Here is a 16888-nt window from a genome sequence, read left to right as displayed (position 1 = left end):
ATTTCCGTCTGCTCGGGATGGCATGAATTTTGTTATCCCGGGCAGACGGTAATAACAAATTTCATGCCATTTCAATAACAAATACTGTTAAAATAACAGCAAGTGTTATGGAATCTTCTTTAAAAAACCATTTTTGCATAAGGGTTTCATAATAAAATTTGTTATTGGGCAGATATTGGTTGAAAGCCAAAACAACTTTGTTCGAAGAATAACTAAAAGTGTTATTAGTCTGTTATTACAATAACAATCCAAAAACAATAAAATCATAACGACGAATAACAAATCTTGTTATAAATAACATAAAATGTTATTGGTCTAGTATTTTAAATTTCAAAAAAAATGTTATTCCCAAGTTATATCCGTCTGCTCGGGATTACCGTCTGTCCGGGAAAAAGCTCGATTCGAAGTGAGCAAGCAAGTTTTATCAAAAAAAAATCGAAATAAGTTGTTAAAATAGTAAAAAAACAGCAAATTGGCTAGAGTTAGGATCGAGTACATAACCTGCTAAACAAATGAGAATTTCCTATACACAAAATCGAAAGATTTCGTAGAAAATTGTAAACATGGCAAGAGTATTTTATTCAAGTTTCTGATTATTTTTTGCTTAGTTCATTAACTTTTGTTGAAATATCTATACATTTGAGTTTTTTTCGAATATTTTTATTTTTCCCGTGTTTAGGAGGTCATTTTGAGCAACTTTTGTTCTACGAAAAACTTTGCTTCTCTTGTTTTATGTTATTTTAAGGATTTTTTTATTTTTTTTATTTGCATTTATCTTGTTAAGTTTATGTTTGTTTTTGGTAGTATTTGGCCTATTCTACCACCTCCTATCATTACATTTTGCCTAACAATTTTTTTCATGTTTTTACAGCTACTTTTCAAATTTTGCTTGTTTTTCACATTTTCTGCTGTAGTTTGGCACCATTATCATTTCAATTGTGAAAAATGCGTAGAGGAATAGTCTGGGACACTACAAAAATTATTACATACTTTTTTTTACTCAAAATTTGGGAAATTTTAGTTAAAAATACAACCAAAGTTGACCCCTAAAAAATATCATTTTTAAAAACATTGGCAAAGTCACATAAAACAAGTCAAACTTTCAACCCTTAAATGTTCTAAAATTTTAAGAGTTCTTCTTTCCAATGCTTTTTAAAGATCAAAAATTAATTGAAAATGGATTTTTGGTGATTTTTCAGATCGAATCATGGCATTTATGGATCTTGAAAAAAAAATCTGCTCAGTTCAAAAAGTGATGTAAAGATTCATCCGGTTTTGATGAAATTTATTCTGAATTTATTAAGAAAAAGTTGAATTACTCGCAAAAAAAGAAAAAAAATTACACAGGTTTAAAACTAATCTCTGTTTGTCAATGTCTCAGTCAATGAAAAACATTTAAAAAAAACCACTCCACTCACCTTGATTATCGGGCAGGTGCATCTCCTCCAGATCGCCATGGGTGAACGCAATCAGCCACCAAATCACCGCGAAGAACAACCACGACCCGATAAAGCTGAACGCAAACACCAGCAGCGTCCACCGCCACTGGGCATCCACGAGCGTCGTGAAGATGTCCTGCAGGAACCGCAAGTGCTGCTGCGAAACCTTGGACGTCGTAATGTTGCACTCGCCATTCTTCAGAATTGCCCGCTTGCGGTACTTCCGGGTCGTTCCGGGCCGGAAGGCACGACTCCTGAAAGAAAAAAAACACAATTTAACGCTTGAGAAATGTTCGAAATTCAATCAAAATTAACAGTACGATTCATTTCGCCGAAGTGTCCCCTGGGCCATTCTGGTATCTGGTCATAACTTGATGTTTACCCCTAAACTGATGAAATCATACTGAGTCTATCGTTTTTTCTCACTACATTTTGAAGGTATGACCGTAAATTTGTGCGGCACAAACTGCTGGGTAAACAGTATTGGCACCTGAGCGATAAGATAACCGGATTTCTTTCTTTCTTTCGTTGTAATGGGCAGCTCCCCAGTTGTGAAAAAAAAGAAAAGATTGATGGTGAGTAAGGCATTGAATCCATTGAGGTGCTGAGTTTGTAAATGTAGTGAAAACAGTGTTGCCAGAAGTGATATGGGTTCCCTAAAAGGCTTTCTAGGCCCAGTGAAAAAAATATCATTTAACCCAAAAATGACGAACTCCTCGTCACAGTGTGCAAACGATGATCGAGCACGAGCTGTCAGGCTGTCACAGTCCCTGACAAATTTGTTGGCTGACATATTGGGCGGTCAGTCAATAAAAAAAAACAGCTAGAAGTAGACTGACACACAAACTTTCGCCAGAAAGAGACAGCAAATCCGATGCAAACAAATCCCCAGCTGCCATGTAAACATACTTTCAATGTGATGGTAAATTTCTGACTAGAAAGCCACTTTAACAATTTTTTTCCAATTCTTCGCAATTTTTTAGTCTTATTGCAATGCCGAAAATGGGTTTTCCGAAAAATTGTGCGGTTCTGAAGCCTTGTCGTCTTCAGACGATTTTTTGCTAAAATAACAGGCCAACTTTTGTATTCACGCAGAAAAATGTTTTGTAGAATCAGCCTGTACGAGGTTTGAATCAACAAAATTTTCGTTGAAACAAACCTTGATTTTCTCAATTCCACAAAAGTCTTTTGTTGTTTTGAAAAAGCTGCTTTGACGTTTAGCGTTGATTCAACAAAAATCATGATTTTCAAATCAAAAAAACGTTTTGTTGATTCAAATATGCCTTATTTTTCTGCGTGTTAGGCTAAAATAAGTGTGGTTCTCGAGTTGGGTGCTTTTGAAATTCTAACATTGCAAGAATATTTTTGAGAATTGGGTCTTAAAATTAAGCTTAGATTAGGGTAATTCTCAACCAACTCACACGAAATCGGGAAAAATTGCCCCGAACCCTCTTCAATTTGCGTGAAACTTTGTCCTAAGGGGTAACTTTTGTCCCTGATCACGAATCCGAGGTCCGTTTTTTGATACCTCGTGACGGAGGGGCGGACTTTGTCGAAGAAATCGAATTCAACAGAAAAATCAGATACAGACATTCAAATACTTTTTTTTCTTTGCTTTGTAGCACTTTTGCTAAGACATTAGAGTTACAAAATAATTTAAAAAATATGAAAATCCTAGGAGATACCTCCTGGCTTGGTTTCTTAGGCAAAAGTAAGCATTTGTGCATAAATTTTGAGCTAAATTGGTTAAGGGTTAGGGGTCACTATTGAGAGTTGAAGTTTTCATGAGAATTGTTGATAAAAATGTATGGAGAAAGGCAAAATTTTCGATTTTATCCCGGAAGATAGTGTTGATTATGTATAAATTTTGTCAAGCGTGCGATTCTGATGTGAAATTTAACGCTCTACAATTTTGTCGAAGAGTGCAAAGCAATCCGAGTAATTCCTGGAAAGTTATTATCGATTTAAAACATACTTTTTGTATGAAAAGATTTTTTCACCAACTTTAACCGATTTGTCGAACAAAAATGGCACAGATGCTTAATTTTGCCTTAGAATTCGAGTCAAGGTCACAGTTTGTCACCCTAATGAACATCCCCTATATTTGCAAAGAGATAAAAAAAACGATACAAAATGGCTTTTCTGGGCAAAATGAATCGACGGACAATAGAGTGACTATAGAGCAATTCTCTACGAAATCGGTCTTTTTTCTTCAATTTTAAATTGTATTTTTTAATCTGACTGAAACTTTTTTGGTGCCTTCGGTATGCCCAAAGAAGCCATCTTGCATCATTAGTTTGTCCATATAATTTTCCATACAAATTTTACAGCTGTCCATACAAAAATGATAGGTTAAAATTCAAAAATCTGTATCTTTTGAAGGAATTTTTTGATCGATTTGGTGTCTTCGGCAAAGTTGTAGGTATGGATATTGACTACACTGAAAAAAAATGATACACGGAAAAACACATTTTGGTGATTTTTTATTTAACTTTTTGTCACTAAAACTTGATTTGAAAAAAAACACTATTTTTAATTTTTTTTATTTTTTGGTATGTCCTCTAACATCAAATGCCAACTTTTCAAAAATTTCCAGGTTGTGCAAAAATCTTTTGCCGAGTTATGATTTTTTTAATCAATACAATGAAAAAAATCGAAATATTGGTCGCAAAAATTTTTCAACTTTTTCAAAAGTACATTAGTGAAATTTTGATAAAGTGCACCGTTTTCAAGTTAAATCCATTTTTAGGTGACTTTTTTGAAAATAGTCGCAGTTTTTTATTTTTTTAAAATTAGTGCACATGTTTGCCCACTTTTGAAAAAAATATTTTTGGAAAGCTGAGAAAATTCTCTATATTTTTCATTTTTGAACTTTGTTGATACGACCCTTAGTTTCTGAGATATTGCCATGCAAAGGTTTAAAAACAGGAAAATTGATGTTTTTTAAGTCTCACCCAAACAACCCTAATGTCGATTTTACAGCAACTAATGGTCCGATTTTCAATGTTAAAATATGAAACATTCGTGAAATTTTCTGATCTTTTCGAAAAAAATATTTCATTTTTTTTAAATCAAGACTAACATTTCAAAAGGGCCAAACATTCAATATTACACCCTTTTGAAATGTTAGTCTTGATTTAAAAAATTGAAAATATTGTTTTCGGAAAGATCGAAAAAATTTACGAATGTTTCATATTTTAACATTGAAAATCGGACCATTAGTTGCTGAGATATCGACATTAGAAAATTGTGGGTTGTTTGGGTGAGACTTAGAAAACATCAATTTTCCTGTTTTTAAACCTTTGCATGGCAATATCTCAGCAACTAAGGGTCGAAAAATTTAGAGAATTTTCTCAGCTTTTCAAAAATATGTTTTTCAAATGTGGGCAAACATTGGTACTAATTTCAAAAAATGAAAAACTGCGACTATTTTCAAAAAAGTTACCTAAAAATGGCTATAACTTGAAAACGGTGCACTTTATCAAAATTTCACTGAAGTTTTTTTTAATTGAAAATTCGATTTCACATCGAAAAATGAAGTTGAAAAATTTTTGCGACCAATATTTCGATTTTTTTTTTTTAAATCAGTATTGATGAAAAAGATCATAACTCGGTCAAAAAATGTTTGCCCATTCTGGAAATTTCTGAAAAGTTGGCATTTGATGTCCCCTAAAACATATCAGAAAAAAGATTAAATATAGTGTTTTTGCAAATCAACAAAAAGTGAAATTCAAAATCATCAAAAAAAAATTACCGTGTATCATTTTTTTCAGTGTAGTCCTTATCCATACCTACAACTTTGCCGAAGACACCAAATCGATCAAAAAATTCTTTCAAAAGATACAGATTTTTGAATTTTCATGCATCATTTTTGTATGGACAGCTGCCAAATTTGTATGGAAAATTATATGGACAAACTTATGATTCAAAATGGCTTCTTTGGGCAAACCGAAGGCACCAAAAAAGTTTCAGCCGGATATAAGAATACAAACATGGCTCGATTTTTGCAAAGTTGATAAAAACCCCGGTTTAATATCTACGCTTTCTAGACAGCGAAGGGGGTTTTCCACAAGATATAACCCTTTAATTTAACTGAAAATCCTAGCCGGAAGATTTACTATTTCAAAAAGAACTTTCCAGAGACGTTGAATAAGTAATGAATTAAAATATGACACCGGCAGTAATTTATTATTAATCATTAGAAAAAAAAGTCACCAATCGGTTGGAACACTAACCGAAACTTGACCCCCACCAGTACGTTCTGGAACTACGATCAGCATGGAAGTGGTAAGCAGGCTGTGGAACCGTTTCCGCTGGCGGGTCACCGCCTACTACCGCACGCTGTCCCGGGACTTTGACTACTCGACGGACTTCTTCTTCGGGCTGGACTTTCTGCTGGCCGTCGTGGGAGCCCGGTTAAAGTCCGGCCACAGCGGGAAGGTTCGCCGCTGGTGGACCGTGTACCGGTGGGCGATCTATCTGCCGGTGCTGGTGGCGTTCCGGAACACGGTGCTCAACATTTACCGGCGGGAACGGTTGGAGATTATTCTGAGCTGTCTGCAGGTGGTGATCGCTTGTGCGGTGACGTTTCTGCGGATGTTCATCGTTCTGCGGCACTACGGGCCGTTGATGCGAGTTCGACGGTATCTGAACCGAAGGGAATTTGGGAGGATATTGGGGTCTTCGCTGGGGATTCGTAGTCGAGCGTTTTACCACATTCGGAGGATTGTGATACCTTCGGTGGCGATCATGTGCTGTGTTTTTACGAGCATTCTTGCGCTGGACATATCGCAACATCATTACCTGAAGTTGCCGTTTCAAATTGATCTGCATTTCTTGCAGAAGTTTTGCGAAAAATTGGTGTACTTTGTGGGATTCGGAGTGGCCATGATGATCGTTCTGGTTTATTTGGTCATTTACACAGTTGTCACCGGATTGACAGCCGAGGTGGAAGTCATCGCACTAACGTTCGCAGCGATTTTCGACAACGTCGAAGTGGAAATTTCCAGGCCGAAGGCCGAATCCAACTTTTGCAAATTCGCCCAAATTGAGTTCAACAAATGCGTCCAAATTCACGCCGAGTTCCTGGCGGTGCTGGACCAGGTCAGACCTCTGTTGAACGTCAGCTTTTTGATTGTTTACTACTCAACGGCGCTGAACCTGGCCAGTGGTGCCATCTACCTGTCCCAGATGAAAAGCGTCACGATGTTCTCGCTGCAGACGCTGTACTACTGCGTTTGGGCAGCCTTGGAGTGTTGCTCGCTGACGCGGATGGTGAGCCTGCTTACCGAGGCGGTGAGTGTCAAAATTACAAAATAACAGTTAAAAAAATACCTAACATAGAAAAATAATCACCCAGAGCGAATCCATCTCCCGGGAAGTGTACAACCTGAACTGGCCCGAGAAGCTCGAATGGGATGATCAGTTCCAGGAAGAGTACCGCGCGGTTCGAAATACCATGGCCACCGTGATGACGGTGGCGCAGCAAGCCTTGCGTTTGAACTGCTTTGGCTTCTTCGAGTTCACCCAGGATCGGTTCTACGAGCTGCTCAACATGGCCTACTCCTTGTTTGCGTTTTTCAACGATTTTGTCTAAATGTTTCGAGATGTAATTTAAATATGAAATTTAACTTAAATATTGAAGATAAGATTGTTACTAGTGATAAATTTAAAAAAAAAGTTTTAGTTTTTAGCAGCAATGATAAAATTTGCAATATGTAAATACAGTAAATTCAAAAAGTTTAAATGTAATAGATGTCAAATGTACTAAATAAATATTAGATTGCACAAGGCCTTAGGCCGAAAGCACAAATTGAGCTTTTTTAAAAACATATTTGGAGCGGAAAAGCCCTGCCAAAGATGAAATAATTTATGGGTTTCTGACACCGTCACGCATGACGTCTTGAACAATCTGGAAAGGTTCCCACCGGTTTAAATTTTTCATGAAGGGAAAAAACCTTTTACTTATTATCTAAATGTCACAACGTATCAGTTGATTTGCAATCATGAGTTTTCTTAAAGTGTAAGATTAGACGAAAAGAAAACTTAGCGAAAAAACAACCTTTTTGCTGTACTGAACATCGAAATTCACTAAAATTCAATTGCTTTTTTTTAATAACCCATACCTGCTAAAAAATTTCCTGAAAAATACTTCTAGCGATGTCGGAATTTGCTTGGCTTTAAGGAAAAGAAAATTTGATGTACACGTTCTTCATAGGGGAAATATGCCCATTTTTAAGCCTTATAAGCGGTCGTGTTTGAATGATGCTGGATAATCTGGAGTGTTCCTTGAAATTCACTAAAACCAAGTACACCAACGAGTAGAGCAACTTTTTGTGAACATTCCTGTTTATTTTCACTTTTATTAAAAGTTATGCTATTCCTTTTACAAGCATTTAAAAAAAATATTTCAGAAATGCATTCTAATCAGTCGAGTGCATTGGGCCACGCTCATTTTTCAATTTTCAGCTTAGTTCTTTATTTTTTCCAGCGCTCTTTTGGGCCTGCTTCGTGCTGCCAAAATTGATGAAATTTTAAGCGAACACTCACGAAAAGTAGCATTTATAGAGAATATTTCCTGCTCACTCCAACAGGCGCTGCACCAGCATGTTGGTGGTGTTGGTGGCCACTAGGCCGTCCCAAAAAAATGAAAAGTTTTCAAATCATCGGTGCTCACCCCTAGAATGATAGATTAGGATGTCAGGAACAACGTTTTCATACAACAAAAAATTCCCAAAAATGGTTTACAACTCGCGCGCGGAGCTTGAATGAAAAAAGTGCATTTTTCGAGTATTTTTCAGAAATGCGCGTAACAATAGTACTAAAGTCATTCAAATTTGGTCGCCTTGAGCTTCAAGTTATAGTTTAATGTCCCCTGAACAAATTCCTGTACAGACATAGTCCACAAAAGCTTGTGTTTGGGCATGGCAGGGCGTTTTAGGGAGAAAAATTTGTATTTTTTTGCTAAAAAATTTCAAAAATCACTCCCCAAAACGAGCCAAAAAAATTTGCAGCCAAAACTAATGCATTCAGCTTATAGGAAATGTTACGGAGATCATTTTGATTTTTTTAACATTCAATTTATGTCCACGCAAAGCCGAGATATTTGCATTTTAGTGAACAAAATGTGACGAATTTTCAAAATTCTTGGTATATAAGCAATATTTGCATTAAACATTGGCTACTATGATTGCAAACGAGAAGGCATATATTTTGGATATATTTATTTTGTTCGCTCAAAAACAATATTTGTTAATAACATTTCATGAAAAAACATGAGATTTTCTCACAATGTGACGTAAACGACAAATAATCATAAATCAAAATTAATTTAATTAAAGTTCATATCTTGACTTTTTTTTGATAAGGTCCTATAAACAAATGTAAACATTGAGTGTATCCCGCTTACTCCGATGGACTTTGACATAAGGTGTGAAAGGGATACACTCAATGTTTACATTTGTTTATAGGACCTTATCAAAAAAAAGTCAAGATATCTCCAAGCTGTGAACGTGATTTTTTTGATGTATGTACATTCGAATGAAACAAATTCATTTATAAAAACTTATTTTTTCAAAAAAAGTAACCCTTTATTTGTTCATATTGAGAAGAGCACAGAGCAGTTCTTATAAATATGTCGTTTACGTCACATTGTGAGAAAATTTAATGTTTTTTCATGAAATGTTATTAACAAATATCGTTTTTGAGCGAGCAAAATAAAAATATCCAAAATATATGCCTTCCCGTTTGTAATCATAGTTGCCAATGTTTTATGCTAAAAACGCTTATATACCAAGAATTTTGAAAATTCGTCCCTTTTTGTTCACTAAAATGCAAATATCTCGGCTTTGCGTGGACATAAACTGAATGTTAAAAAAAGCAAAATGATCTATCTTTAAACTAAGAATTTTTAACGTAACTATTTTTCTAAACACTATTGAAAAAAAATGATACACTGTGAAATATTTTTTGATGATTTTTATTTCACTATTTGTCACTAAAACTTGATTGGCAAAAAAAACTATTTTTATTTTTTTTTTTTTTTTGGTATGTTTTAGAGGACATCAAATGCCAACTTTTCAGAAATTTCCAGGTTGTGCAATAAATCTTTGACCGAGTTATGAATTTTTTAATCAATACTGATTTTTTTTTAAATCGAAATATTGGTCGCAAAATTTTTTCAATTTCATTTTTCGATGTAAAATTGAATTTGCAATCAAAAAGAACTTTAGTGAAATTTTGATAAAGTGCACCGTTTTCAAGTTAAATCCATATTTAGGTGACTTTTTTTTAAATAGTTGCAGTTATAATTTTTTTTTAAATTGGTGCCCGTGTTTGCCCACTCGTGAAAAAAAATATTTTTGAAAAGCTGAGAAAATTCTCTATATTTTGCTTTTTTGAACTTTGTTGATACGACCCTTAGTTGTTGAGATGTTGCCATGCAATGATTTAAAAACAGGAAAATTGATGTTTTCTAAATCGAAATTTTCCGATGTTTTCGAAAACAATATTTTCAAATTTTTAAAGCAAGACTAACATTTCAAAAGGGCGTAATATTGCTTTTTTGGCCCTTTTGAAATGTTAGTCATGATTTAAAAAATAAAAATATTGTTTTCGAAATAATCGAACAAATTCACTAATTTTTCATATTTTAACATTGAAAATCGGACCATCAGTGCCTGAGATATCGACATTAGAAAAAGGTAGTTTGTTTGGGTGAGACTTAAAAAACATAAATTTTCCTGTTTTTAAACCTTTGCATGGCAATATCTCAGCAACTAAGGATCGTATCAACAAAGTTCAAAAAAGCAAAATATAGAAAATTTTCTCAGCTTTTCAATTTTTTTTTTCAAAGGTGGGCAAACATGGGCCCAATTTTTTTAAAAATTTATGAATGCGACTATTTAAAAAAAGTTACCTAAAATGGCTCTAACTTGAAAACGGTGCACTTTATCAAAATTTCACTCAAGTATTTTTTGATTGTAAATTCAATGCTTTTTTTTTAAATAAGTATTGATTCAGAAAATCATAACTCGGTCAAAGATTTTTGCCCGTTCTGGAAATTTCTGAAAAGTTGGCGCTTGATTTCCCCTAAAACATATCAGGAAACAAAAAAAATAAAAATAGTGTTTTTTGCAAATCAAATTTTAGTGACAAAAAGTGAAATTAAAAATCACAATTTTTTTTACCATGTATCATTTTTTTTCAGTGTAGTCCTTATCCATACCTACAACTTTGCCGAAGACACCAAATCGATCAAAAAAATTCCTTCAAAAGATACAGATTTTTGAATTTTCATATACCAATCATTTTTGTATGGACAGCTGCCAAATTTGTATGGAAAATTATATGGACAAACTAATGATGCAAAATGGCTTCTTTGGGCATACCGAAGGCACCAAAAAAGTTTCATCCGGATTAAAAAATACAAAAATTAAAATTGAAGAAAAAAGACCGATTTCGTAGAGAACTGCTCTGCTTGTATTGATTTGATACGTTTTAGGGAACTGGCTTTGCAAACTGTTCTCTCCAATCTGATTGATTGGAAAATGTTTAAAATTGGGATGCAATGGATGCAATATGGCAGAGGACTGAGAAAAAAACAAAAACCTGTGCAATGCTCAAATTTTTATCCGGTAATATGTTGTTGTTTTTTCATGACAATTTTGAATTAATGCTACAAATTTGGAAATTCTTACGCTGGAAAATTTTATTCGATGTAAAAATTTGCTGAAATATTTTAATTCAGGATCTCTGAAAACATATTCATAAAAAATGACGAATATGTACATGAATCCATGAATCCAGAAGAAATATCCTATAAAATCGAAAAAAAAATCTTCAAGAAATTTTTTTTCTATTTTTTTCAACATAGATGCAAAATGATTTTTTCAGATCATAAAAAAGTACAAAAATAAAATATTAAAACATCACAGCAAGTAACAATCATTCGCGCGTGCAACCAACCTTAACCCACTTTCATAACTATACGTTAAAGCCGGTTAAATAGCCTCCTTTGATGTGACAAACAAATTGCTAGTTCCAAACACCACTTCCAGTGCCACGTGGGAACCGTTGCATACGTCCTTACGCAGCTTTATACTTTGCGCAAAAACGAAAAGTCCTAAATTATTAAAATGTCCCATGCATCGATTTTTATTTCTGCAAAGAAAAACGAAACTTTTTCCAGTACAAATCCCCACAATGCCCTGGTCGGTTCTAAGCAGGCTGTGCCGCCAGCTCAACTCGGCGGACTACTTCTTCGGCGTGGACTACTTGATGGCCGTCGGTGGGCTTCGACTGGGCGGTGCCGGCTCGCGTGGGCTGCGCTTTTGCTGGGCGGTGTACCGTGCGGTGGTGCTGGTGGGGTTGCTCGTGATGACGTGGCAACTGGTCACGGATGTGGTCCGCGGAGGGAATCCGGGAGTAACGATGCAAAGCGTCCACGTGGTGATTGAAGGGGTGTGGACGGTGGTACGAGCTGGGATCGTTGTGCGGAATTACGAATCGATTGTGGTTGTTCGGAGGTTTGTCAATTTGGAACATGGAAGGCAGAACTCTTTTGGAATTGTTCGACTGGTTAGCTTAGTTGTGCTGTTTGGTCCAATGGCGAGGAAGACATTCGTCAGGTACAACAGTTTGGACTTTCCGTTGAAGTTGAGTGACTTTAGTGTCACTTTGCACATGATTTGTGAGAACATCTACCGCTACGTCATGCCGATTTGTATTACTTGTACAGTACTGGCGAACAACATCACCATCTACCTGATCCTCAAGGGACTCATCAACGAGTTAGGCAGCATCGTCAAGCAGTACAAGGAACTGTTGGATCGAACCAAAGCTCGAACCGCAGCCCGGCTGGAACGCGTGTCCGGAACGCTGAACCATCGACGCCGCATGGAGAAGCACTTTTACTGGATCCACCTGCACGAAGAGTTTCAAACCTGTCTTCAGCGTCACGAGCAGCTGCTGGAAACCGTGGACGTGGCAAGTTCTCTGCTAAATGGTACCTTTCTAGCTGCGTACTACGCGGCTATGCTGAAAATGATCTACGGGTTCATCTTTCTGTGCTTGACGGAATCGATCGACATCCAGAACTATCTCCGGATGGTGCCGTTCGAGTTCTGGATCCTGACCGGACTGGGGGCACATCTGATTGATAAGGTTTGTCCCAGTTTTCCCTCCAAATTAGAACAATCTCTCCACTCCTTCAACTTTCAGAACCGCTCCATCGGCCAGGTCATCAACGGCATCAACTGGGAGCAGGAGCTGGAGGCGGAGCCCCCGTTCGCCTGCCGGTTCCGCCCGATGATCGTGCTGGTGATGCGGGCCATGCGCAACTCGCACCGGCGCCAGCTGGGCCTGACCTGCTACGGAATTGTGGACTTTACCGCCAACGAGCTTTCCGCCCACGCGGACCGCTTTTGCGCGATGGTGTGCGCCGGTTTTAACTCTATTTTCTCGAGATTTTGAAAATTTTAAGTGGTTGAAAAAAGACAGCAATGATTCATCGCCCATGCCCATGATGATGCAAAAAATTCGAGTCAAGTACACCGTCCATCATAATTTAAAATTACTAACACTACAACAAGGCGACTTCTGAACACTGAGTAATACTGTTATCAAAACAACAAGATCGATCAAAACTGAAACTGGGGGAGCTCACGTTTCCATGCTTAAATTCCAGGAGCAACGACCAAAATCCCAACAATTCTACATCAACAGCCAATCGATAAGACGCTGAAGGCCTCGCTCTGATAACAGCTCTTCTCTCGACTCACGACCACTTTCGCAAGGCGGGCAGATCGCAGTAGGCCGGTGGTGCTAGGAAGGGTTGCCAGAAAAATTGACTTTTTGTACCTTTTGAATTCAACAATTCTAGATTTTTTTCATAAATAGGTCCAATAAACCAAATTTTTGCTTTTTGAGTGTTTTTTAAGTCCGAAAAACAACCAAAAAGTTAAAATTCAAATTTTATGTTTTTGGGACCTTTTAAAAACTCTACAATTGTTTACACAACAAGCCAAAAACCGGTCCGATTTTGTTGCACTTTTCGCGATCGTTTGTGAATCAGCGGGCTGACACGGCTGACTTGATTTTAGCACAGCCAAAAAGATGACATTTCCAGATGAATCTGCTTGCTTTGATTTGTTGAAAAAGTAGGAACAAAAAAATCTTGCATGTTGATATTTGCAGAATTGCGTAATGTTTGAAAGTCTTTGAATTTATGCCACCCTGATTTGATTTCCAAAGACTTCAAATCACGCACAACCTCTGTATAGGGCTTAGATTAAACCCCTCTAATGACAAAAATGCCATGTTGATCGAGCTTTTGTTCTGTAGAAAAACATAAACATGTGCCATTTTTGCTATGGAAATCAGGCCAAAAAATATGGCAGCAGCAGATCATCTGGTTTTTGTTCTATGGCGGGGCCAGATAATGCCCAATGACCTCGACCTTCGGCCGCCAGGTTCTATGCCATTCTGAGATGGGTCATTGGAAGCAGCGCGAGGGCTGTCATCATCTACTAGCCGGGACTGAGATATGTTGTATCAGCATAACCCAAGTCTAATACAAACAGAGTTCGGAAACTCACTCACGAGTTACTCAACCATGAGGAAAAACTAAGTTACCTGCGAGTAAATTACTCAACACTCTCGGTGAGTGTGAGGGCCTTCCTCATTTTCTCACAAAGAAGGCTTTGAGGGCTCATGAGGGCTTTTTAAGAAAACAAATTTCAAGATGTCAAACTCTACATTGGTGAATTTCATGCTCACTCAACAGCGGAAAAGTAGTCCTGATGGTAGAGGCGCAGTGCTATCAAATAGATGATTTTTATCTGGTTTTTTTTTCAGTGAGTTTTGTCCTACCGACGAATAGGTCGGAGGTTGTTTAGACTACACAGCAAATTCTGATGTTCGTTTTCAGCTAATATTTACTGAAAAACTGCAGTACAGAAATTTTCAGTTAGTTTTTCACTGAACTTCAGTTAACATTTGTATGGAGCTGTCAAAGTTTGCTGAAATTTCAGCAAGTTTTCAATTACTGAAAATTTCAGTAGTGCAGGTTTCAGTAAATTTAACTGAATTCAGTAATGAGAAATTGGTGTGAGGAATGCATCTGCGGGTGGATTTTAACAGCTTTACCAGCAGTGGATGGCCGTGTTGCTGAGGTAAGTGGCCACTCCTGGTCGTCGACAGTTGTATAAATGTGTTTTGCTTCAGAATCGGGACATCCCGAAGAAGTTGCAGTAGCCGCCGGTGGCTTTGGCTTGGAGGTTCACTGAAAATTTAAAAAAGCTGATCCAGTGCTTTGGACAGCTTTAGGCTAGGGCCACCGGCGGCCGCTGAGGCTCCACTGGCGTGTCCTGGTTCTTAGCATTCACTTTGGCTCAAAAGTTGACACTTTTGATCCACTAAAACATACAAAAAAATAGGGATAAAAACGAAGAATTTTTCGTAATTGAAAGACGCAACTTTTGGTATCCAATAAAAATATAGTTAATTGGTAAAATTTTTAGTGTAAAAAGTTGATTACCTATTTCAGATTTTGTCATGTTTCAGTATTCAAGGGCGGCGCGTCGAAAACCCCACTTTTTATTTTCAAAAAATCATATCGCAGTCCTGTTAATGAACTCCTTCTTTTTTTGATTATTTTACGTAAAATTGTGCCAAGGAATGTCAAAACGGCATTTTAATGTTTCCTGTGATCTTTCCAAATGGCAGGCTGTATTTTGTGGTCTTCAAACTATTTTTCCTTGTAAGTCCAACTAACCACCTTTCATTTCGTCGCCGTCGTGCTAACTTGTCGTACGTGCATTTTGGGCCAAATTGAGTTAAGAACGCCATTTTGTGCAGCTCACAATGCCTCATCATTTGACCTTCACAGATCCCCAAAATTCGATTTCAATCCTGAGATATTCAATGAAACCCAAAAAAGCTCCGAAATTTTTTGTCACTTTTCATATGAAAGTAGTTTCAAAGTTTCAATCTTGTCGTGCTATCTTGTCACTCCCTGAAAATTTATGTAAGTGCGACAACTGGCCAAAAGGAGATCAGGTCAGAACGCGTTTGACGCACGTACAAGTTAGACTACCGTAAACATTTGTAATTATAACTAAGGACTCCAGCAACCAACTTCAACCAAACTTCGAGACAATGCACAGAATGGTCAGCCAAACGAAACGTGTTTGTTATTGTTTACATTGCGTGCTTTCGTTTTTGTTTATTCAAGGTCAAACATTAAAACGCGTTTTTCTCGGAACGTCAAAATGGCGGGTGCGACAAGATAGCACGACGACGTCGATATTACATTGAAGTTTTGAGCACTCTGGAGCTCTTTACAAAGTTTGGTCTTTTAGGAAAAATCGGACCCAGCAAAAAAGATTATTTTCAATATTACGCCCTTTTGAAATGTTAGCCTTGATTCCAACATTATCAAAAAAAAAATTCGAAAAGATCAAAAAATTTCACTAATATTTCATTTTTAACATTGAAAATTTGACCACTAGTTGCTGAGAAATTGGCATTCGAAAATGGGGGGCTGTTTTTGTGAGATATAAGGAAATTTGGGTAAAAATCAGGGGGCAAAAACATTTTTTTTTTTTGAAAACTTCTTCAATAGAAATTCAAGTGTAATTAGCTAAAATTAACTTAAAATGCATGTTTAAATTGCATGTTCCACAGTCTTTTTAATTTTTGAAAATTTTCGATGTTCAGTATCACAAAAAGTTTTACTTCGCTAAAAATTGTGTTTTCGTCAAATCTTACATTTTTTGAAAACTAATGATTGCAAAACAACTGAACTAGTGTAGAATGCATTTAAAACACTTTTTTCATAAAAATGTTGCCCATAGTCTATTATTTCATTTTTTGTATGTATTTTTATTTTGGTGGCGGTGAAAGTGTTTAAAAAATTGACTTGTGGGCACAATTTTAAAAACTGATAAAAAGAATCGAAATTAATTGAATTTGAATTAAATGGATTATTTCACTTCTGGTAGCATCACAAATCACGCTAGTTGTTTTGATGCTTATTTATAAAAAAGTGTCTTTTTTCAAAATATTTACATTATTTTCAAACAGGTCCATTAGGTAATTTCTTAAACGTTGTTTTATACGAAATGGCTTATTTTCTCATTTGTATTTTTTTCTATTGTTTTTGGTGCATTTTACTTAGGTGGGCCATCCCGAATACGGTGCACTTTATCACTGTTCTTGTGAAGTACTTTTCGGTTGCAAATTCGATTTTCCATTAAATATTATAGTCAAATATTTGCATCCAATTTTGTATGTTGAAAAATGAAACATTTGTGAAATTTTATGATCATCTCGAAAAAAATATTTTGGAAATTTTGGAATCAAGACAAACATTTTAAATGTTCGTGATAATTTGGCCCTTTGAAATGTTCGACTTGAATCCATAATTACATAAGAAAATGTGGCAATGT

General features: G+C 36.3%; 3 protein-coding genes across 6 annotated transcripts in view; 2 read left to right on the top strand and 1 right to left on the bottom strand.

The window, feature by feature from the left end:
• LOC120417666 (G protein-activated inward rectifier potassium channel 3-like) overlaps nt 1–16888 on the bottom strand; it is a 39921-nt gene that overhangs the window by 11098 nt on the left and 11935 nt on the right. For 3 of the 4 annotated variants that reach the window (XM_039579788.2, XM_039579787.2, XM_039579790.2), the window contains exon 2: nt 1419–1693. In XM_039579788.2, the coding sequence (XP_039435722.1) occupies nt 1419–1693 (275 nt within the window). Of the gene's footprint in view, nt 1–1418; nt 1694–1759; nt 1904–16888 lie in introns of those variants that run through there. The other variant, XM_039579789.2, reaches the window with a different exon arrangement.
• On the top strand, nt 5483–7126 carry LOC120417669 (uncharacterized). Its single transcript, XM_039579799.1, has 2 exons — nt 5483–6734; nt 6799–7126. The coding sequence occupies exons 1-2, from the start codon at nt 5718–5720 to the stop codon at nt 7033–7035; spliced, it is 1254 nt and encodes a 417-aa protein (XP_039435733.1). The 5' UTR covers nt 5483–5717; the 3' UTR covers nt 7036–7126.
• LOC120417670 (uncharacterized) lies at nt 11586–12937 on the top strand. The gene is made up of 2 exons (XM_039579800.2): nt 11586–12602; nt 12660–12937. The coding sequence occupies exons 1-2, from the start codon at nt 11643–11645 to the stop codon at nt 12909–12911; spliced, it is 1212 nt and encodes a 403-aa protein (XP_039435734.1). The 5' UTR covers nt 11586–11642; the 3' UTR covers nt 12912–12937.

This window comes from Culex pipiens, chromosome 3 (assembly GCF_016801865.2).
Source record: "Culex pipiens pallens isolate TS chromosome 3, TS_CPP_V2, whole genome shotgun sequence".
Taxonomy (NCBI): domain Eukaryota; kingdom Metazoa; phylum Arthropoda; class Insecta; order Diptera; family Culicidae; genus Culex; species Culex pipiens.
Note: the sequence above shows the minus strand (reverse complement) of the source record. Positions and strands in the feature narration are given on the sequence as shown.

Coding starts and splice junctions, on each gene's coding strand:
- LOC120417669 (XM_039579799.1), top strand. CDS start 5,718: ATGGAAGTGGTAAGCAGGCTGTGGAACCGTTTCCGCTGGCGGGTCACC. Junction 6,735..6,798: donor TGAGCCTGCTTACCGAGGCG/GTGAGTGTCAAA, acceptor ATAATCACCCAG/AGCGAATCCATCTCCCGGGA.
- LOC120417670 (XM_039579800.2), top strand. CDS start 11,643: ATGCCCTGGTCGGTTCTAAGCAGGCTGTGCCGCCAGCTCAACTCGGCG. Junction 12,603..12,659: donor GGGCACATCTGATTGATAAG/GTTTGTCCCAGT, acceptor TTCAACTTTCAG/AACCGCTCCATCGGCCAGGT.